The sequence below is a fragment of the Peromyscus maniculatus genome, chromosome 16, assembly GCF_049852395.1.
Source record: "Peromyscus maniculatus bairdii isolate BWxNUB_F1_BW_parent chromosome 16, HU_Pman_BW_mat_3.1, whole genome shotgun sequence".
In the NCBI taxonomy this organism is placed as follows: Eukaryota; Metazoa; Chordata; class Mammalia; order Rodentia; family Cricetidae; genus Peromyscus; species Peromyscus maniculatus.
In genome coordinates, this window is record NC_134867.1 from 60,872,328 (window position 1) to 60,894,787 (window position 22,460).

General features: G+C 43.8%; 1 protein-coding gene across 5 annotated transcripts in view; it reads right to left on the reverse strand.

Annotated features, from left to right (window-relative positions):
* Nucleotides 1–22,460, reverse strand: part of Prkn (parkin RBR E3 ubiquitin protein ligase) — a 1,203,648-nt gene that overhangs the window by 589,002 nt on the left and 592,186 nt on the right. For 4 of the 5 annotated variants that reach the window (XM_042262404.2, XM_042262405.2, XM_076552881.1 and 1 more), the window contains exon 5: nt 12,658–12,741. The exons of the other annotated variant lie outside the window; for it this stretch is intronic. In XM_042262404.2, the coding sequence (XP_042118338.1) occupies nt 12,658–12,741 (84 nt within the window). The remainder of the gene's footprint in view (nt 1–12,657; nt 12,742–22,460) is intronic. 5 annotated transcript variants of the gene reach the window in all.

Consider the following 22,460-nt stretch of genomic DNA (forward strand, 5'->3'; position numbering starts at 1 on the left):
GTGGTGCATGCTGTGATCCTAACACTTAGGAGGAAGAGGCAGGAGGGTCAAGAATTCAGGCTGGGGAGATGGCTGTGTTTAGGAGAAACTGCTAACTCTTCCAGAGGACCTGGGTTTGGTTCTTGGCATCCACATGATGACTCACAACCATTTGTGATTTCCGTCCCAGGGACTCTGAAGCCCTTTTCTGGTCTCTGAAGGCACTGCATATATGTAGCACACAGACATACATGCTGGCCATCAGCCATATACATCATATCATTATCATCATCATCATCATATTAATAACAAATTTAAGGCCAGCCTAGGCTAAATGAAGTCCTTACTCATAAAATAAGATGAAACCAGCCGGGCGGTGGTGGCGCACGCCTTTAATCCCAGCACTTGGGAGGCAGAGGCAGGTGGATCTCTGTGAGTTCGAGGCCAGCCTGGGCTACCAAGTGAGTTCCAGGAAAGGCGCAAAGCTACAGAGAGAGACCCTGTCTTGAAAAACCAAAAAAAAAAAAAAAAAAAAAAAAATAAGATGAAACCAAACAACAACAAAAGAAATATTTATCTATAATTATAAAAAACAGGTATGGAAATAACTATTAAGATGAACAGGAGAGACTCCTATGGTAACTGGAGAGGAGCAATTTAACACAAGATTCCGTGTTTCATCTACGTAACTGACCCAGGTTAAAAAGGGTGAAAGTATCTTGGAGGGTTAAGACCTCAATGCAATCACCTTCTCATAGGTGTAGGGTGTGTGGAACCTGGGGCAACCTTACCAGCTCTTTGGGGGTGAAGCACCTAGAACTTGAAATACACAGTGTTTTGGTGGCAGCGATTCTGCTCCAGGGTCTGTCTGACCAGAGAAGTTTATAGAGGCCGACATGGAGGGGGTCACCAATGTCTGTCTGTGTGATCGAATGCAGATTAGCCTCCATGCTTAGCAACTGTACATTCTTTACAAAGAACAAAGCAGGAGCCACTACTGAAAATAGCATGTAGAACAGTGGTTCTCAACCTATGGGTTGAGACCCCTTGAGTTGAATGACCCTTTCACACGGGGCACCTAAGATCATTGGAAAACACAGATATTTACATTATGATTCATAACAGTAGTAAAATCACAGTTATGAAGTAGCAACAAAAAATGTTACGGCTGAGGGGTTACCACAACATGAGGAACTGTATTATCAGGTCACAGCATTAGGAAGGTTGAGAACCACGGGTGTAGACCTTCACATCTTAATATGTGAATTGAGCAAAATACATGACATGAAAACATTATTAGAAAATGTTTGAGCAACAAAACAACCCCATTTTCAGCGTCTGTTTGTGTTTTCATACATACACACACACACACACACACACACACACACACACACACACACACAGAAAACAGACTGAAAAATCTAAGTTCAGTGTTCAGAGTGATTATTGTTAGGTAATTTGATTAAAATGAGTTTTACACTCTATGTAAAAGTAAATGATATTTGTTTTCAAGAAACACAATGTTCTTATGATTAGAAAATGTAACATTTATCATGAAAATAAAATAATTCAGTAACATGGAGTATAATGACTCTAAATTACACTTTCAGTGTGACAGTTAAAAATGTGTGGTATTGGGTCTGGAGAGGTGGTTTGGAAGCTAGGAACACTTAATGCTCTTTCAGAGAACCCAGGTTCTTTTCCCAGCACCCACATCAGGTGTTCACACAATCTGTAACTCCTTATTTGGGCTTCCATGGCTACTGCACATACACAGTGCACTCTCTCTCTCTGTCTCTCTCTGTCTCTTTCATACACACACACACACACACACACACACACACACACACACACACACACACACTACTACTACTACTTTTAAAAGGCATTGATACCTTGTTGTCATGAGTTGCTGCTTATCAGAACTAGAGTCTTACAGGTATGTCAGACCCACAAGCCACAGGCCACAAGCATCCCCGGATAGCTATGAATGTGGCTCAACACAGTTGCAGACAAGGCCAAGTTTCAACGCAAAATGTTAGATACCCTTGGTAGATAAAGTTCCCCTGGCTCCCTGACCAAGCTACTGCATGGGAGATTCATATTAAGCTTTTCCTTTTGTAAAAATGCAACTGCTATGAAATCAGCCTTTCCATCGAGTCCTGGATGACTATGTCACTGACAAGTTATGTGCAAAATCTTGGGGCCCAGTTAGAACCTTAGCAGACATGATGTAGTTATAATGGATAGGTACATGATGATAATTACTCAAGTGTGTCTTGTACACGCCTGTGGGAGGGCTGACTCAGTCTTCGTGTGTCTAGCTGACACTTCCTCAGTAAAGGCACACTTGGGACAGTACTAGTTTATCCCCCTAAGCTGCTCCAAGTCTACACAAGTCTATGCTGATTCCTCTGACCACCAAGTCTGTCTGATTTCTAATTTGCCCCACAGTCTATAAAACTGTCACACACAAGCACTCAAATGGACAGTCAGACCAGCAACCAGAGAACTGTTTATGTCAGAGTGTGCCTAATCCCCCGGAGTTGTGTGTCACACAGAATACTATGGAAAATTCAACAGTCATCTGTTGGTGTGTGAAAAATACTCCAAACGCTACTCCTGTGGTTTTAATTGGTGTATTTATTCTCTGTGCAGATACCAGGTTTCTATAAAGGCAAATGTTTTTACATTTACCACATACTAGACTGTATTCGCCCACCATCCTCCCTCCTCTTCCTCCCCACCTTACTTCCCCAATCTGCTGCTTGTTACACAGACACATGCTATAGTATCTATATGCGATCTAAGATCCACAAATGAAAGAAAATGTGGTATTTGCCTTCCTGCGTCTGGTTTATTTGTTTAATAGACCTCCGGTTCCATCCATCTCCTTGCAAACAACATAATTTCATTCTCCTTTATGGCTGACTAAGACTCCATTGTGTATATATACCGCATTTTCTATATCTGCTCATCTGTTGATGGGCACCTAGGGTGATTTTGTAAGTTGGTTATTGTCCTCAGCCCTTAAAAAATCACTTAACAGCAAATTTGCAATATCGGCAGTGTTTGGTGGAGACCGCTTATCTCTGCTCTCCTTAGAAACAGCCAAGGAGGCTCGAAAATGGGTATTGGAATTGTGGGATCCTTATTTGTGCACACCAATGGCAGCTGTCAGTGGAAGGACTCTAGGTACAGGGTCGAGGCATGGGGCTCCCCAGTCATCTCCCCTACCGGAGTTCTCTCTCCATCAGCATCTCTAGGAAAAGCTTCTTTAAAAAACTCTACCTCATTTTTGAGAATTACTTATATGGATACTCTATTGACATCATTTTCCCCTCCAGGTCTCCCCCATCCCCTCTCAAATTTATGGCCTCTTATTTAATTATTATGGTTACATACAGACACACACATACATTCATACATAGAACCTGAGTCTCTTTAGTGTTAATTAAATGTATATGTCCTGCATGCAAATTTAAAAACCAGTGAGCCACAGTGGATACCTGGTTCATTTTAGTGATGGTCAATTAATTTAGGAGCTGTTCAGGAGATGTGGTGATGAATGGGCAGGGAAACAAGAACAGAAAAAAAGGGGGGAGCAGAAGCTGGGTGGTGGTGGTGCAAGCCTTTAATCCCAGTACTGAGCAGGCCGAGACATGTGGACCTCTGTGAGTTTGAGGCCATCCTGGTCTACAGTGAGCTCCAGGACAGCCAGGTCTACACAGGGAAACAGTGTCTCAAACAGCGGTGGGAGGACAGGAGAGGGGGTGATACTTCACCTCTGAGTGAGGAAATGATCACTATGGAACTAGACCCCAGAGTACAAGGTCCGAAATCAGGATCATCTCCACAGATGAAGTCTCTATGCTACCTTATGAACTAGTCTCTCCAAGGCTGAACTGCTTACTAAGTCTTGAGCCTGTGGAACATACTCAAGAGGCTCCTAGTGAGTCCTATCTTTGTTGGCCTTTGTCACTGACTCATCTTTAACCACAAAACAGCATTTGTCAGGGAGAGCAGACACAGTCCCCTCAGCTTTTCAACAGCTATCCGGGCTCTGCTGCCTGGCATGTCCCTGTCACCCCTGTCTAAACTGACCTCAGCTCTACCGTTCTCAGGTGTTTCCTCATTGTTTTCAGTATCTGTCTGCAATGTCCTTTGAGGGGCTCCTGTGACATCTGCGAGAGAATTGGCGAAAGTACTCTAGTTGCCAAAGTTGGAAAGAAAATGTGGCAGATTTAGATGAATTAACTCTCAGTGTGTTGTCCTGCTTCCAACAGTGCCTGGTAACTTACACTGGCCAATCATATGCTCTGATTGGTACTCATTGTGACTTCTTAGAATTTAAGCTAAGTTTCTGGTGTGGCTAATTTTTCTTTACTTTGCTCTCTTGGGCCATAGGGTTCATTTGGACCCCAAACTGTGGCTCAGCAGCCAGGTCTACAGCCCCAGCAGAAGCCGTCACATGACTCTGAGCTTTTATGGCTTTGTTCTTAGGGAGGGGGTCGTTTGCATAATCACTTACACATAATTAACCTCAAAAGGCCTTCTTCTCTGCTTTTATTCAAATGAATTGCTCGATCCTCAAAGCGCATGGCTGAACTATAGCTCTTCTAAGGAGTGAGACCATTTAAAGCATTTCCATTGTTTTAACAAGAAAACGTCCAAATTCAAATACTTGTCTTGTACTAATTGATAATCACTGTAAACACTAAATTGGATCCCAGAAAAGATTTTCATAGAGGGACATTGTGCTAAGTGCTAAATGATATGAGTCCTAATTATACAATATAGAACCACTTAATGGCTTTGGGGATTTTTATGGTCTTCAGTATAAGTTTTAATGAAATACAATCACGAAGAAATGGTTCATTTTTATAAGGCTGCAGGTACAAGATGGACAAAAGAGACAGCCTCATGAAAAGTGGCAGTGTTGGGGTCCAGGGGAACACAGATACTTCTCAGTAAGGCGGGGAAAAACTTCAGATGAAGACAGGTTTACAATCTCCAAAGACCTTCCACTTTCAAGAACCAAGAAGAACTGACAGGAGTCTGATGTCACAACCTGCTGAGTAAAATTCCAAAAGTGGTAAACAGTCTTTGTTCCCCAAGTGGAGACCTAGACATGGACAGGGGTCGGTGGACCAGGACACAGGAGGGGAAGGAGCTGCTCAGCACTCGGGGGCAGTCAGCCATCTCAATCGCCTTGAAGGATGAGTAGACTGCACAGGTACCTCCACAGTCTGAATGAGACAATCCTGGTGTCTCCACACTTCTGATATCTTGAGATTCGGATGACAAGGACAGAAGGCTATGGGCTTTCCAGCGAGAGACACAAAGGCCAGGAGCGGGGGGGAGGTAGGGGGAGCCCCTCTCCATGGGCCAGCCACTTCTGGCCACTGCAGATAACAGAGAGTTGTAGATAAAGATAGATTTTCAATCAGCCAGTAAACAGATTCCTGCTGAGGAACATGCTGGGAAAACGTGAACACTTAAGACAGAAAACCACCATATGGCTGCTTTTAATGTCCCCATCAATACGAGAAGAGCGCCGCACTGCTAATCAACTCCAGACCAAAATCTCATTTGTTTGTTATGTTTCTAGCTTTAAGAAAGGCAAATCCCAGTGCTCATTTACCTTGATTCACAGTACTCCAGGGATTCGAGGTGTGGGGGGGGGGGATAAAACTAAAGAAAATAATTCATTTTTATTCTCTTTAAAATTTCTTTTTTCTCTTGGTTCCTTATGCTGCCACTATTCCAGCTCACCTGCTTGCTCTGAAATTATCCAAACCTCAATGGGGTGAGATTCCATGACATAAAAATCCTCTAGTGAAAGCCCCCAGCTAAGCAGGAGGAGTCAGAGGAGACACACGAGGAGGAATTACACTCTGGATACTTCCTGTCACACCCAGGGCTGTAGTCCCCATCTGCAGCTGTAGCCAGATTCCCCCCTACTGACCAGACCCCTCAACTCTGGCCAGTCCTGCGGGGCCAACATGACCCAGTGTGGGCTGAGTCCCCTCCCATCTTGTTTTCGGAACATCCCGTGCCTTTCACTCTCCTGACAAACCCCAGGTCATCAGCAGTGTGCAGCAGCGCAGCCCGGCACACAGGCTTGGTTTTCTACCAGACAGCAGCGGTCAGTGGAAATCCTCACACTGAATGATTCCAAACTGCATCCCTGTCGGCCTCAGTTCTTGTATCTGATGAATGCGTTCTTCTTGCTCCCCCATCCAAGTGGAAACTCCCTATTCATCCCCCAGTCCTGCCTCCCCCAGGACACGTCTTTGATTGCCAGTTAAGGGATTTTCTCTTCTCTCCACACCAGAGGCACTACTTTGTGCTTCCCGGGCACTTAGGCTGCACTACTGTGCTGACCTCTGCTCTGTCCACATGGAGAAGTCCTTTGGGCTCAGCCCCATGCTCTGCCTCACCAACATGTAGGTCACAGCACAACCATCTTTGGTCTGGATGTCTGGGGCACACTGGATTTCTCTCAGCTAGGAGAGCAGTGTGTGAGATTCTCATTTCCATCCCCAGCCTGGCACAGAAAAGACACTTATGCAAACTCAGTATTTTTCTTGCTCTGCCGAGTTGGAGTGCTGTCCTTTCCATGCAGAACCTTCTTCAAGGCCAGTGTCTTGGCTGCTGGAGGGAGCACAGTAACTAACAATTAAACGTGCTATGGTGGTAGCTGTATTTCTTTCCATGGAAAGACTCAGATTTTACAAATGACATTTTTCTTGTTTCAATCTTTAAGCAAAAAAATGTTATCTTCACCTACAGAAAACACTCCTGAAAGATGTCTTTGGGGCTTCTTTCCCCCAACTATAAGCATCAAAGACCATGGTCATTGCCTATTCCAGGGCACTCAGAGGCTGTGACGATCTCATGAACCATTAGAAGTCGATGTGTTGCCCGTGTGTGGGTCACAAACACATGAACACATGAAATCTATTCGAATTTGGTCATCCATATAATCACACTTCCCATTTTAAATCTTCCATTTGGAAAACTGGCTTTAAAGTTAAAAAAAAAAAAGGTATATATTTTTAAAAATAAATTTACTCAGGTCCCCTGATAACTTTTTGAGAGCTAGTTTGACCCTAGTAAGAGAGATGGGGGTTCCTTAATGACCGCCATCAAGGCATGATGAAGTGTGGGCCTCCTCCAGCTATCCATCACCAGCTTGCGGGATCAGAAGGGCTATTTCCCGGCCCCGAAGCAGGCCTCTTTCTCCTGCCCCATTACTCTCACATCTTCCTCCTATTCTTCTCACTCCATTAGCCTCCTGTGTATCTGCGCTGAGGCGATCTCTGAGCGACCTCCCATCTCTGGGCCCTGACACTCTCATCTCTGTCTAATCTGCCAGCCCATCTGAGGTATTCAGGGCTGTTTATGGGGACATGGGATCTGGCTTCCCTCCCAGTCTCAGAATTCCAATTACAATTATTTTGAAAATATTTTTCAAACTTCTGCCACTTTTGAGGTAAATAAACATATCTTCTCAATCTAAAACCTACTGATTCAGAGGCATACCTTTCACTGGATAATCATGATGAATTCCTTGGATAATTCTTTGTTGTCCAAGATATAATCAAGTTGTATCTTTCTTTCTCCCACTGACATGTCTAGTTTTAGAATCATTAATGGAAAATTTCAAAGCATCTGGAATTAATGATTTAAAAGTTCTCACATTTAAACACTGTGCTGGCTGGTTTTTATGTCAACTTGACACAAGGTAGGGTCATCTGAGAGGAAGGAATCTTAATTAAGAAAATGCCTCCATAAAACTGGGCTATAGGCAAGTCTGTGGGGGCATTTTCTCAATTGGTGATTGACATTGAGAGGGTCTAGCCCATTGTGGGTGGGGCCACTCTTGGGCAGGTGGTCTTGAGGTGTATAAGAAAATAAACTGAGCAAGCCAGGAGAAATGAGCTTGTAAGCAGCACTCCTCCATGGCCCCTGTCTCAGTTCCTGTCTTGCGTTCCTGTTTGACTTCCCTCACCAGTAGACTGTTACCTGGAAATGTAAGAGAAATAAACCCTTTTCTCCCAGGTTAGGTTTGGTCATGGTTGTTTTGATCACAATAGAAACCCCAGTTAAGACAAACACTGCAGTGGTAACATGGATACATTATTCCTACTGTATTCAAAGTAGGGCATAAAACACAGGTCAGAAACTCATGAAACAACTTGGGGTTCGCATGGACCAGGGAATTCCTGGAATGAGTGGTGAAGAGTTGTTTGTTTTTTTCCAATACCTAAGCATTATGGGATCGTTACATTGCTCAACCACTGATACAAGTGAACTCCTCATCCATGCTAAAGCAGTATGAGCTGGAGTCACACTGCACATGGAGGTGCTTGGCTACAGGAGTACGACCCTGTTACCAGGTCTCCTAAAGATTAGTTATCTCACACCAAGAATCGTTATGACTCCATAGAGAAGATAGCCATTGACTTATTTTACCATTACATTATAAAACAGCTCAGATGAAAATATGGGTTATGTCAGAGAAAGAAAAGCTGTATTGTGTGAAGTCGAGGCCTCATGCACTCACAAAAACAGGTTTTAAAGGTACTTACATTTCTCGTGCACCTTTAAAAACTATACTTCTGAGTGAAATGGGGGAAGTGAGGAATGATGATAAACAAAATGAATTGTATGAATGTATGAAATTCTCAAAAAATATTACACTAAAAACAATACTTCCTAGATTAGTACATCTTCATATATCAACAAAAATTTGGTGTTTATTCAAATTTGCTAAATGTTATCCAGTTGCATCATAATAAAAATAACTCAACAACTCAGAAGAGGAAACTTTTTCTTGTCAAGCCCTCAAAACTTGGTTTAGATAGCAGCTGTCCTTGGGTCTGAATACTTGATTGGTTTTTGAAAAATGCCCTTAGGAGTTTCTCCTTTGTCAACCAAACAGCATGTCAGACAACAGAGAACATTTTGTCACGCTCAGACACCATTCAATCATAATCGGAGTTTGACTTCAAAGCTTTCACAATTCAATTTTATTTAGAATTAAGAAAATATGACTGAGGAGAGCAGTGTAAGGGCAGAGCAAGCATTTGTCTTTGGTGGAGCCACAGGGCAGAACAGAAGGGGGTGAATGGGTCCATTCCTCATTTGCCTCTGCGTTCACTGGCCACCCTCCACATATAGGTGACCCGCAGTCCCCTGACAGTGCTGGAGCCCTGGGATGCCACTCAGACCGATGTGGAGCACATATCTGGGTCAGCGGGGTCCCTTCACAGTGCAGATACTATGAGCAATACAAGAACAGAATGCCCACGGCTCACGTGTTGCACAAATGCAGACCGCCATTGTGACAATCTGGGGAATCATTGGAAAACCTGCACCTTTCCTCAAAATACAAAACAAAAACCTACCTTTTCATTACTCTTAGGTCCTAGAATAATAAGAATATATAGTTGGTACAAGATAAATTCCCTGTCTCATTGCTTGAGGTTCTAATGAAGCCCAAAGAATCTCAGATTCTTTAGAGGATAGCAATGTGATCAAGTTAAACATCAATTGCACACTTTTGGAAAGGAAATATGTTAGTGACATAAATCAAACTGCTCAGCATTAGGAAGTTCTTCCTTACTATGCACTTTGTGTTGGCATTTGCTAAGAAGATGAAATCAGAGACACTGACTAGGGAGAGACATTCACTTCTCCTCAAACCAGCACTCCAGCACATATACTGAACCCAATGGTGTATGTGTGTGTGTGTGTGTGTGCGCGCGCACACACACACACACAAGAAATAAATTGCATTCAAATTAATATTAAAAATTCTCGGCCGGGCGATGGTGGCGCACGCCTTTAATCCCAGCACTCGGGAGGCAGAGGCAGGCGGATCTCTGTGAGTTTGAGGCCAGCCTGGGCTACCAAGTGAGTCCCAGGAAAGGCGCAAAGCTACACAGAGAAACCCTGTCTCGAAAAACCAAAAAAAAAATTCTCTTTTTTATGCCAAGTTTAATAATTATTGATTATAGTCAGGGGATAGTTTTGAGTATCATTTATCATGTGACATAAATCTCTTAAGTATTTTTAGGGCTCCTCTACTTTTTGATAAGAAAAAAATGTATGACCTAAGACAATTTAACTCCTATCGATATCACGTGATCAGAATTTTACTATGCAATTTGACACAGACTTTCAAGTAACTATTACTTTGTATAATTATAAAATTGATGTATGTTCTTTGTTTCTGAGTAGTGAGATTAACAGCCCTCAAAGAATCTTTTTTAAATTACTTCTATTACTTTTGAGATTATAATTCCACCATTTCCCCCCTTTCCTTCAAAGCCTCCCATCCATCCCTCCTTGTTCTCTTTCAAATTCATAGCCTCTTTTTCTATTAATTGTTGTTAAATACATACATATATATTTTAATAATGACCTTGGTCATCTGTTGCTTTAAAGAGATAATTCATTTCACCTGAAGAGATGCCCATCCCCGTGCCCTGATGCCCAGCTGACAGGTGGGAAGGGAGAGGAGACACCCTCCCAGCTGCCTGAGAAATGACTCATGCACACAGACATACCACTGAGGTCATGGGCTTTGGCAGGGAAATGTTTGATAATAGGACTTCATGCCTCCAGGAGGCCTGGAATGCAGACATGCCTTGATATCATGTGTGTGTAAATGAGATAAAAACATGTTCTCTAACATACAGACAGATACAGTATGGACATGATCTCAGATTTTAAGGCTATTGAAGAAGGCATATAAAAGAAAGTTTGTATAGCAAATGTGAAGTCTTCTGTCTTATCCAAAGTTGAACTGATTTCACTAGTGCAGAAACTTCTAACTGGTTGTGTCCCCTTTCAATCTCAAACATACTCCCTGTGAGCTGACCATTTAGGAAAGGCTAAGGTGTGTTTCAGAATGAATGCCATGCTCCTTCATAAAATAACAGTGATTACCATGCGTCTGAACCGGCTCAGAGTGCCCTGTCTACAGTGAGTTAAGGCGAACTGTATTTCTATGTGCTGTTTCCTTTGTGTGCATGCATGTGGATTCAGAGGACATGTGGGTTTCAGTGTCTTTCTTCAGATACTGTCCATATCTTTTGCTTCATGACAGGGCTTCTCACTGAACCTACGATTCACCCAAGTAGGCAGCTAGCTGGTCAGAGAGCCTCAGAAATCTCCCTTTCTCAGCCCCCCCACACCGGCACCACACCTGGCCTTTTCACAGTGTTCGTTCTGTGGCTCAAGCTCGGGTCCTTCTGTTTGCAGTACAAGCATTTTACCAGCTGAGCCCCCTCTCGGTCCCTGTATTTATTATCTCAATAACTAAGGATAAATCTTGATGCCACTGAAAATGATCTAGTTAGACTATATTTAAATATGTAAATAATAATTAAGAATAGGTTAGGAACTCTGCGCTTTTGAATTTTAAATATATAGAGTCCAAGATGTCATATATAAGAGATAAGATAGTTGATATATATATATATATTTATCTACCTGTTTATCACTCCATCTGCTGATCATATATATATGAACACACATATCACAATTATATAATCACATCTATTATTATATATAGTATAATTATACATATTCATACACATGCATATAATTACACTTAAGAATTCTGCTCTAAAAACAATACACGTTAATTTTACACCAGTGGGAGGCTCACAAGGTTGCATCATGATTTGACATTTGTGATTGACATGTAGATCATTATTATTTTTCTTAAGATTTCTCTCTTTGGCATTTGCATCCATAAAGAGTGTGACTGTGGTCCCCAGCCCCAGTGTGAGGGAGGAGCTTTGTCTCTCAGGATCTCTGTGATTACCTAGCAGACTGCCAGAGCAGGCCTATCTAATGATTCGGCTCAAACGCTGTACCTGCTACTGTTGACAGACTTCGCTCCTTAGAGAAGATAGGAGCTGCCAACTGGCTGTGACAGTTTGTGAACTAACACCGACGTTTGTGTTGGCGCCATGACAGTGTCTACAGCTCCAGAAATGCATACAGCCAGAGTAGGACCGGCCTGAGGTTTTTGAGAATTGAAAGTACAATATACAAATGATAAACATGAGAACAACGTCATTTCAAAGACAACTCTGGAGCCCAGGGTCTCCGAGAAGCCCCTCTGCCATCTGAAGTGTGTATTGTGCAGAGGGGATCGGTACCCGGAACAGAGAACAGCATCGGTCCTAGAGCCCATCAGCCACGTGAAGTTTTCTGACTTCCCACCATTTCAGAAACAGCAAGGTGAGAGAGATGAGGCAAAAGATGAATGTCTGACAGCTGTGGAACGGAAACAGAACTACAGACGCTGGAGGAAAGACCAGCATTGTGTCTCATTTTCCTGAACGTTTGGCGCTGGACAACCAATTGGTGTGCTCGTCCCAGTGGAAGACCACCTCTCCCACTCCAAGCTTTCCTGTTGCATTTATATGTCACCAGAGGTGGCTACAACTAGGGAAGTAATGCTGAAGTAATAACACAGGGAGAGTTTGGGTGAATGTGGTTAACACATCTGGATATTGGCATACTTCTGATAGGACCACCAGCCGAGAAGAAATCAGCTGACGCCTTCTGCCTCTATCCTAATCTCCTAATAACCCCTGAGGATGCAGTTATACTCTAACTCATGAGTAATTAATTTAGTCAGACACTTACTGCTCTGGTTCCAGGGCAGCCTGGAGATTGGCACTCGCCACTCATCCGGTTTGGAGTTAAGACATCTTCCCAGCAAGATGGACCCTTTGGGAAAAACCAAAAAACAAAAACAAATGAAAACCATCATATCCTTGCATACAATAGAAATGCAAATGCTCTTCCTCAGACAATCTTGAAGACTTCCCATTGGAATCATGGGATGACAGTGAAATGATGTGTATTATTATAATGATCCATATAGTGTGGCCAACAGACACAGTGGGGACTTTTCCAGATGTTCTTGTGGGCTCTGTTGGGTCAAAAGTGTCCTCATGAATATACAAGAATAAATTGGTATTTGGCTCAAACAGGTTCCTTTCTCGCTCCTTTGAGTCCCTGGCTCTATTTACATGTTGCTGTACAGAAGGTCATTCCAGAGCTGGGCTAACACTCTGCAGCTGGTCTACCTACCTTCCTTTACTCCGTAGCAGGTCTGTGTCACTCCCCAACAAGGGGCATGATGACTGATGACATGGGTGTCTGTTCCCTCACTGGACATGGGTTTTGTTGGGGAAGACCTGGTCTACTAACATCACACAGCATCCAAGTACACATAGAGGGGCCTGACACTGGACACACTATCCTATTAACCAAGAAACAAAACTTCAAATAACACTTAGAGCCCTTTAATTAAATTTGCAAAGAACACTGAAAATACCAGTGCTGATGCATGGACTCTTTGGGGGCAGCATCTCCACAATATGTATATGTCTTTGCCTGTTCTGTGACTGTTTGCATTTCAGTAAGTCTGATTCCCAGAACAGCACCATGTGAGACAGGAAGACATGACCTCCTAATGACACCCAACGCCTCATGTCCCATGTCATGTGTCCATGGAGGCTTCTGGGAACCGGGCATGTGTGTGCTTGGAAAGGGTGTGTATCCCCACCCATGTCATCAGTAGGAAATACCCATGCTTGCTTGCTTTTAAAATGGTGCTCAAACATTTTAAGTTACAATCAATCTGACTCCATATAATTTTAGGGCCCCTCCATGCAGGGGTGGCCACTATGCTGTCTGATTGGATCTCAAGGTCCTGCTACCTGGTCACATGTCTGACTCCTCCTTCCCACATGCATGCTTTTCTGTTTCTCATGTGCTTTTTTTAGACTTCTCTACCTGAACCTAAGAGGTTTTATTTGTGTGTGTGTGTGTGTGTGTGTGTGTGTGTGTGTGTGTGTGTGTATGTGACTATTAATGCAAGCATTACTTTATCAAAAGTATCCAGCAAAAAACAAAACAAAACAAAACAAAAAAACCAAAAAACCAAAAGCCTACACAGGAAAGAACATGACACATTTCATTCACAGATGTTTTGAAGACAGCACTAAGCAACTGGGAAGAACCCAGATCACCAGAGAGCTGCACAGCTACCCGCAGCTACAGCAAACAGGACCACTGACTCCGAGCTCTGCGTCACAAATCCGTGTTAGAGCAGGAGGGCAAATGTTAAAGAGTTGGGAAAGGACAACGATGAGGGAGAAGAGCTCAGGCCATGTCCCTCCAGGTAGTGGCCTCCTCTTCACTGACAACAGTGCCTGTGTTTTAACGAAATGATTTTTCCGAAGTTCACTCCAATTTTAAATATTGACATTTAAATAAAAATATTCATGGGGATTACATAGAAAGGGGGGCAGTGTTGAGTGCTAGTCTGGAGACCACCTGCTCCCATTGTCCTGGGGACACACACACACACACACACACACACACACACACACACACACACGTCTCCTCTGAGCTATCACTTGGTATCAGCTTAGAATCTAGCTGTGCATTAACACATGAAATCAATGCGACTTGAGAGAGTAGAAATTGCTGATTCTTTTCTGGAAATGCTCAGTAGACAGCAAAGGGTAACTCATACCCTGTAGGGCCTTAAGGGGACTGAGAGCTGAAAAAAACAATTCAAAAGAGAGGAGAGAGGGGACAGAGGGAACCTGTAGCCACAGAATTTCATAAACAGAAGATCCTAAAATATATCAAGAAAATGACCAGCTTGCTTGCCTCAAAACAAAAATCAACACAAAATCCTAAAGTTCCAGCAATTCCTTCAAAGATCTGAGAGTCCTTCTAACCTATAATCACATCAGTCTGGCGGAGGAATGGTAAGAAGTACCCTGGGGACCCGAGGGATGGAAAGGGGCTCAGGAGAATGATAGCTCACCGACAGCAGGAGGCTGAGGGTGCTGGTTTCACAACCTGTGACTTGGAGAGAAGCTGGGGCGTGGGGCATTGTTTCTGTAAGTATGACAGGAAGGACAGTGGACAAAGGACACAGGGTGGGTAGAGTTTCTAGCACAGGTGGTCTGACAGCCAGTGGCCTGGAGCCAGGTGGGGGAACATTTGGACAAAGGAGCAATGGATGCAGAGTCATCATTTACACTGCAGGAAGTAGATCAGTCACTGCGGGCCAGCCTAAGGACTATTTCAGTGCCAGCAATCGGCCTTGAGCAACTCAGAAAATTTACAGCAGAAACTAGTGAACATGTGAAGGTATGCAAGGAGCCAGAGCCCCTGCCTACAGCCTGCACAAGCCTGGCCTTTCTTCACCAGTGTACAAACATACACATATGTACCCATGCACCCACATTCACACACACACACACACACACACACACACACACACACACACACACGCCATAGCACAGACACCACATGCTCATCCCATATATAAACACACAGACATATGTGCACACACCACAAACACACAATCCTACAGAAAAACAGAGAACGTGTAGAAGGCTGAGCTCCACCTGTAAGACATTGCCATTCTATAGCAGCTGAGTAACCTAGACTTCAAAGGGGCCTGGAATTTGAACCCTCACGTCATTAGTCCACAAGCCACTGCTGAGCTGGACAAGGAGTGCAGAAAGCAGGCCCGGAGCTACTGTGGTTAGGAAGGCTTGCTTTCAGTGTTGGCTTTTTGAGACAGGGTTTCACTGTGTAGCCCTCGATGTTTGGAACTCACTCTGTAGACCAGGCTGGCCTTGAGCTCAGAGATCCACCTGCCTCTGCCTCCCGAGTGCTGGGATTAGAGGCATGTGCCACCACTGCCAGGCTTCAGTGGCTCTTTGTTGGCATCTGGGAACTTGGAATTCTGAGAAGCGGCTCTGTGGTTCCCTCTCTGATGTGGGTGGTTCATCCCACCCACGATTCACCCAATATCTCCTTCCCCCCATCGAGTCTAGAATTCTGCTAAGCCCTAGGCAGGAATGCCTGCATGACCAGTTCCCACCAGCTCCCAGAGGGCTCTGCCCCTCTCCCCTTGTACCTCTCTCTACTGGTTTTACTACAATGAATCTCAACCCTATCATTCCTTTGGGCCTTCTGGTGGTGGCCATTAGGACACAGTGTTACACAATTTGTCACCAAGACAATAATCTTCAGCCACTCAGGGGGTCACCACTCATCCTTAAGACCAAGTGTAAACATTCCTTTGAGGCTCAGTTTTAGAGTCACCCTAGTGAAAAAACGCAGAATTTTAATTACAATTATAGAACTAAATGTATATTACTCACATCAAACACTGTGGAAGCAAACATGGGGAGGTGAAAGTGGAACCAGAGGGAGAGGGGGTAGTGGAGGCATTCTTTTCCAAGTGGTCATCCTTACTGGAAGGCCGTCTGCATGTCTGAGTTTTGTGTATATGCATGATGTCTTGATAGAACTACAAACGCTTGGATTACAAGAGGAGAGCTATGTTACTTAGGATTCTAATCACACTCATTAGTCCCTTGGTGTCGTTTGAAGTAAGGAGTTCACTGTGACAGACACTATCACACCCAGTGTGCATTGTTCTTGCACACTGAGAAGGACCTGGGCATCTTGATCATTGGTGCATCACGACTGGCTATGAGCAGACTCATCTCCACCTTCAGCAACTTGGAAAAGGCCAATCAAATCTGAACAACGTGATGTAACTTACAAGCCACTTTTTAAACCAGAGTCATCCTTTGCACCCCCATCTACTAGTCTTTCCTTGGTTTGACTCTGAATGTATCCCCAAAGCTTGTCTAGTCATTTTGAAACCATCCAGGGTCTACAGGGCTCTTGTGCCTTTTTTCAGTCTTTGAGATCAGAGTGTTCTGACAGCAGCAGCAGCAGCAACTCTTCTTTCGGTCCAGGCACAAAGGTCACCTCTCCCAAGGACGAAAGAGCTCTCCAGCCTGGTGTCTGCTGAGCGTTGGCTTCCATGGCAGGTGGCGAGTCCCACTGAGCTGGTGGAGACTCTGAAAACTATGGGTTTAAAAGTCATCCATTTTGCCAAGGCTAGCAGGGAGATAAGTGAGAGGCAGTGGTTCTCTGGAGCAGCATAGAAGCATCTTACACCTTATGAGGCAGGAAAAGAAAATTGCACCTTGATGTCAACTGCAAAGAGGCATGGGTAACCCAAAGCAGGGTTACATATGCTGCTAAGATTAACAGTTCCTTCCCCCAAAGTCTAGTGTAAGAGCAACATCTTGTGTGGTAGGTTGAAAGAAAATGGCCCCCAGAGGGAGTGGCACTATTAGGATGTGTGGCATTGTTGGAATAGGTGTGGTCTTGTTGGAGGAAGTGTGTCACTGTGGAAGTGGGCTTTGAGTTATCATATATGCTCAAGCCATGCCAAGTGAGTCAGACCACTTCCTGTTGTCTGTGCAAGATGTAGAACTCTCAGTCACCTCTCTAGCACCATGCCTGTCTGCATGCCGCCATGTTTCAGTATGATGCTAATGGACTGAATCTCTGAACTGTAAGGCACATTATTAAATGTTTTCCTTTCTATGAGCTGCCATGGTCATGGTGTCTCAATAGCAAAAGAAATCCTAAGACACTGTGCACAACACAGAATTTTTGATATCTTAATTTTTAATGCTCAAACATTAATCAAAGTGTTTATGTAGCAACCCTCACAGCAGTCTGAGAAGGTAAAGAATTGCTTATATTATACAAATAGATGCTGCACATGGTCATATGGAAAATGCATTGTTATTTCCATTATGACTTCAAACCATAGCACAATGATGTAAGTAATAAAAACGATGCAGAATTCTGTTGAACATAGGAATAAACACAAGGTAGATGTGAACTTGTTCACAATGCCTACACCACCAGGATGCAGGCTCTCCTTCAGAAGAGGCTCAGTACATCACGCCATCCTACAGCAGATGTAACTTTAACTTTGCCTCGTTCTGTGTTTAGAAAACATTATTTTACTTTTGGGAGTTAAAATCCCTTCTCTTTCCTTCCTCCTATCTCTTTCCATGTACTTACCATCACCCTCTCTCAAATCCGTGACCTGTTTCTTCAATTTAAATTTAGAACATTTTTTTAAATTGACCCTTGCACACTTCTTCAACAGATACATGGCAATTGTGTGCCAAATAGTTATTTTCTACAATGGAAAGAAAGGTCTTTAGAAGATGAAAGACTTCAAGTGAAGTGTTAGTATATGAGAACTAAAGGTTTGTGGGAACCAGTGTGTATAATGTGAAGTATATGTCATCGCTTAACAAAGAATCACTTGACTGTTTTTTGGAAATTGCACCTCTCTCTCTCTCTCTGACTCTCTCTCTCTCTCTGACTCTCTCTCTCTCTCTGACTCTCTGTCTCTGTCTCTGTCTCTCTCTCTGTCTCTGTCTCTCTCTGACTCTCTGTCTCTGTCTCTGTCTCTCTCTCTCTCTCTCTGACTCTCTGTCTCTCTCTCTCTCCCCCCCTCCCTTCCCTCCCTCCTTCCCTCTGGCACTCTCTCATCACAATAAGAGAACTACAGGAATTACTGCTATAGTTTGGATCTGAAGCATCCCCCTAAGGCCCACATATTGAAGGCCTAGTCCACAGGTTGAGGCTGTTGGGAGGTGATGGAAATGCCAAGAGGTGGGGATCAGGCAGGAGGTCTTCTGGTCATTAGGGGAAAAACCTTGAAGGAGACTATGTGACATCACCTCCTTTCTTTTACCTATGCCTGGTCATGAGGTGACAGATCTATGGAATGAAACCTGCAACCCTGTGAGCCCCAACAACCCATTTCTCCTGATAAGCTGATTATCTCAGGTGTTTGTCACAGTGACTGACTTAGAGCTGACTCTCTCATGGCCACCACAGCAAGGGTGAGCAAACCAGCAACCTCATGGTCAATTCAGATCAGTACCGTTTATATAAAGTTCCTGTGCCGAGAAATGTCTTCACATTTATTGAAAAGCATAAGAAAGAATATAATATCACATGGCATATGAAAATCATGTAAAGTTCAGATGGTAGTGTCTACAGCTAAAGATCATTAGCCCATGGCCTCAGGTGGGCATGGCACAAAGCCCACATTTCCTGTCAGTGCCTCCACGGGAAATGATAGTGCATAAGATTACAACAAAAAGTATTCCTCCATTTCTACATGGCGGCATATATTCTGCTATCACATAATCTTATGAGTTTGAATGAGTGGCTGTGACCTAGATCTCAAGGGAGAAGTCACCGCAATTAAAAGCTTAGAGCTGTTTTCCTGAGCTATCTGAGATGGTGTTGAAGGGAGACAGAAATTGGAAGCAGTGGTCCCTCCAGCTTGTGGAAATAGTAACTAGAGAGCACATTTAAGGAACTGGCCTAAGCCATCAAAACCCCACAGAAAAGCATGACGGGAACATTCAACACATCCTTTAAGTGTGTGTTAGTATGTGTGGGCAGATGCTTGTGCACAGGCATACACATGTGTGTAGAGTGCAGAGGTCAACTTCCCATGCTGCTCGGGAGCTGTTTGCCTTGTTTTGGGAGACAGGGTCTCTCATTGGTCTGGAGCTCACCAATTTGGCTAGGCTCACCTGTACCAGGCCTTTTCTCTTGGGCCACCAACCAGCTCCCAAATCATGACACACAGACTGATAGTTGTGAATGCTCGGTCTTGTTTAGGCACAGCTCTAGCCAGTTTTTCTAAGTTAAATTAACGTGTTTCTCTTTATCTCCCTTCTGCCTCAGGGCTTTTTACCTTTTCTTACTTTCTTGATGTCTCTGTGTCGGGCTGGCTGACGGCTGCCTGGCTTCTGTCCCCGGGCCTGTCCCCCCTTCTTTCCTTCTGTCGTTCTTTTCTTCTCCCCTCTCTCGAGGCCAGATTTCTCCTCTTATTTATTCTCTCCACCTGCCAGCTCTGCCTATCCTTTCTCTGCTTAGCTATTGGCCATTCAGCTCTTTATTAGATCACTCAGGTGCCTTAGGCAGGCAAGGTGAAATGGATGTAACGCATTTCTACATAATCAAACACACTTGCAGCATAAACACGTTTACACAGTTAGAGTAATAGTTCGAATCATAAACAAATGTTTGCCTAGTTAAAATAATATTCTCCTCCACAGCACTCACCAGTGATCCTGAGAGACCCCACCATCTCCACCCCTCCCCACAAATGCTAGGACGACATGTGGGCCACTGTGCGTGTGTTTCCCATGGCTTCTTGAGGTAAAACTCAGGTCCTTAAGTTTGTGTGGCAAGCACCTGACACACTGTCTCACCAGCCCTGACTAAACACACCTGCAGGATGCATCAGAAAAATGATCCCGAGGAGAAGAGAACAGCAGCAAAAGCTGCAAAGTGTGAAGTTTCAGAGTTTTTTTTTTTTTTTTTTTTTTTTTTTTTTTTTTTTTTGGTTTTTCGAGACAGGGTTTCTCTGTGTAGCTTTGCGCCTTTCCTGGAACTCACTTGGTAGCCCAGGCTGGCCTCGAACTCACAGAGATCCGCCTGTCTCTGCCTCCCGAGTGCTGGGATTAAAGGCGTGCGCCACCAACGCCCGGCTCAGAGTTATTTTTAAAAGTTACAAAACTAATCCAAAAGTCATTCTGACTAGGTTTTTCAATGCCCAACCAAGGGGAAAACGGAAGCATTTAGCTGGCTATTTTATATTCAAATATCATCCTGACAAAATCCAACTACGCCCAAAGAAGACTGTTCCTGAGTGACTTAAAGGAACACCATTGTGTGCTCCTTCTTGTGTGGTACCTGCCTTGCTGCTGAAAGCAAACTGTCAGCCCCACTCTCTGAAATGGCACTGTGAAGTCGAGCTGCTCACGGCCCTCGGCGTCATTCTCAGGGTAATTTTACTTCACTGTACTTTCCCGGCTATCTCATGTCACGATCAAATGTGCTGCATTTAAAATATAATTAAACTTAATTTGAAGTACAATGAGACCGAGGGGACTAAAATAAATTTGATATTCAAACGTGGTGCTCAGCACTGTGAGGCCGTCTTTGCAGCAGCTGCACTCGGAGGGCCAGGTCCTTCCTTTATCCCCGGGTCTCCATCTGCCACAGAATGCTGAGAAGGAGGCACACGGAAGCCCACAGATCTGCTGCTCATCTCTACCCATATGCCTGGACTGAGGCCACTGACCCATTCCAAGCTTAACTCTCGACATCCGAGAAGCGATGATGTGAAGGCCGCCTTCAAGCAGAGCGGCAGGGGTGCCAGCAACAGATGACAGCTTCCCACAGCCTGGTCCTCGCTGACTTTTCCAAAATGGCAACTGTTGTATTATTTCTTAGTTCTCAAAATAGAACTTCCTGAGTATTTATTTATTTATTTATTTATTTATTTATTTATTTATTTATTTATTTATTTATTTATGATTTTAGCAATAGCTGAGCTCCAAGAGGTTAATTCCAAGGGGACTGACTGATCTCCAAGGGGACTGACTGATCTCCACTGGATAATTTTTAATTCTTTCCCATGTCTCCCCTTCTCTATGGCTCCGCCATTCCTGGTGATCAGGGCACGAGCTGTAGTGGGTGGCATGGAACTCTGCTAAAACACAGGCCTCTATCTGTCACACAGTGTTGTTCTTCTGGTCCCTCTTCCTCCAGCAAATGTAAAGATGCCCTGCTTCAGACAGAGCATAAGGTTGCAGTTACAGCAAAGCCTGGCAAACATAATGAGTTAGTGGATGGTGAGGGTGAAGGAGAAAGTTCTGGGAACAAAAACAGTGCTAAACTCACCAAATATTTATTGAATAGATTTTAAACCTATATGTACACAGAGACAGAAAGACACGCATGCGAGCGCAAGTGCACACACACACACAGAGCATCCAATTTTTTACCTATATTTATAAAAAATAAGAGTTATCTTTCTTATAGATTCCATGGAGTAACACAAAGTTGGTATAAATGAAATAAATATGCTCATTCAAATGTATATTTTGATGCCTATATCATGTACAGTTAAGATATAAAGCAACTGTACCCACACACACACACATGCAAGAACATACATACATATATGCATGGTACACGTGTGCACATAAATGGTGAGAATGTGAACTGATATCACTGCCATATGTACTAATTACAGGTCAGATAGAACTCAACTGCCCAGTTCCTAAGTGTTTGCCCATAACAGATAAAAACATACCCACAAGTTAAATGTGAATATTCTCAAGTTTATTCATAGTGGTCCTAAACTGCAACGACCCCCCCACACCAATATCCACCAGAACATGCATAGACGTAATGTGGTGTCGGCAGAATTGATTTACCTGTGGCTGTAACTCCAAGGGTGTCAGCTCTGTGTTGCCTACTGGCTGGAAGCGCCCTACAGTCCCTGGCTTTGCTAGGACCCTCAACTAGGCAAAGCTTCCTTCATCCAGCCAGAGAGGCTGGCTGCCTTGTCTCCCCAACTCAGTCTCCTGTCACGTGGTCAAGGAAAGTCTCAGACAACAGTGAGGGACCCCATGATGCCACTCAGAGAGAAGCCATAGGCCCTATACACACTCAAAAGGACAATGTTCCACAAAAACATGGATGGC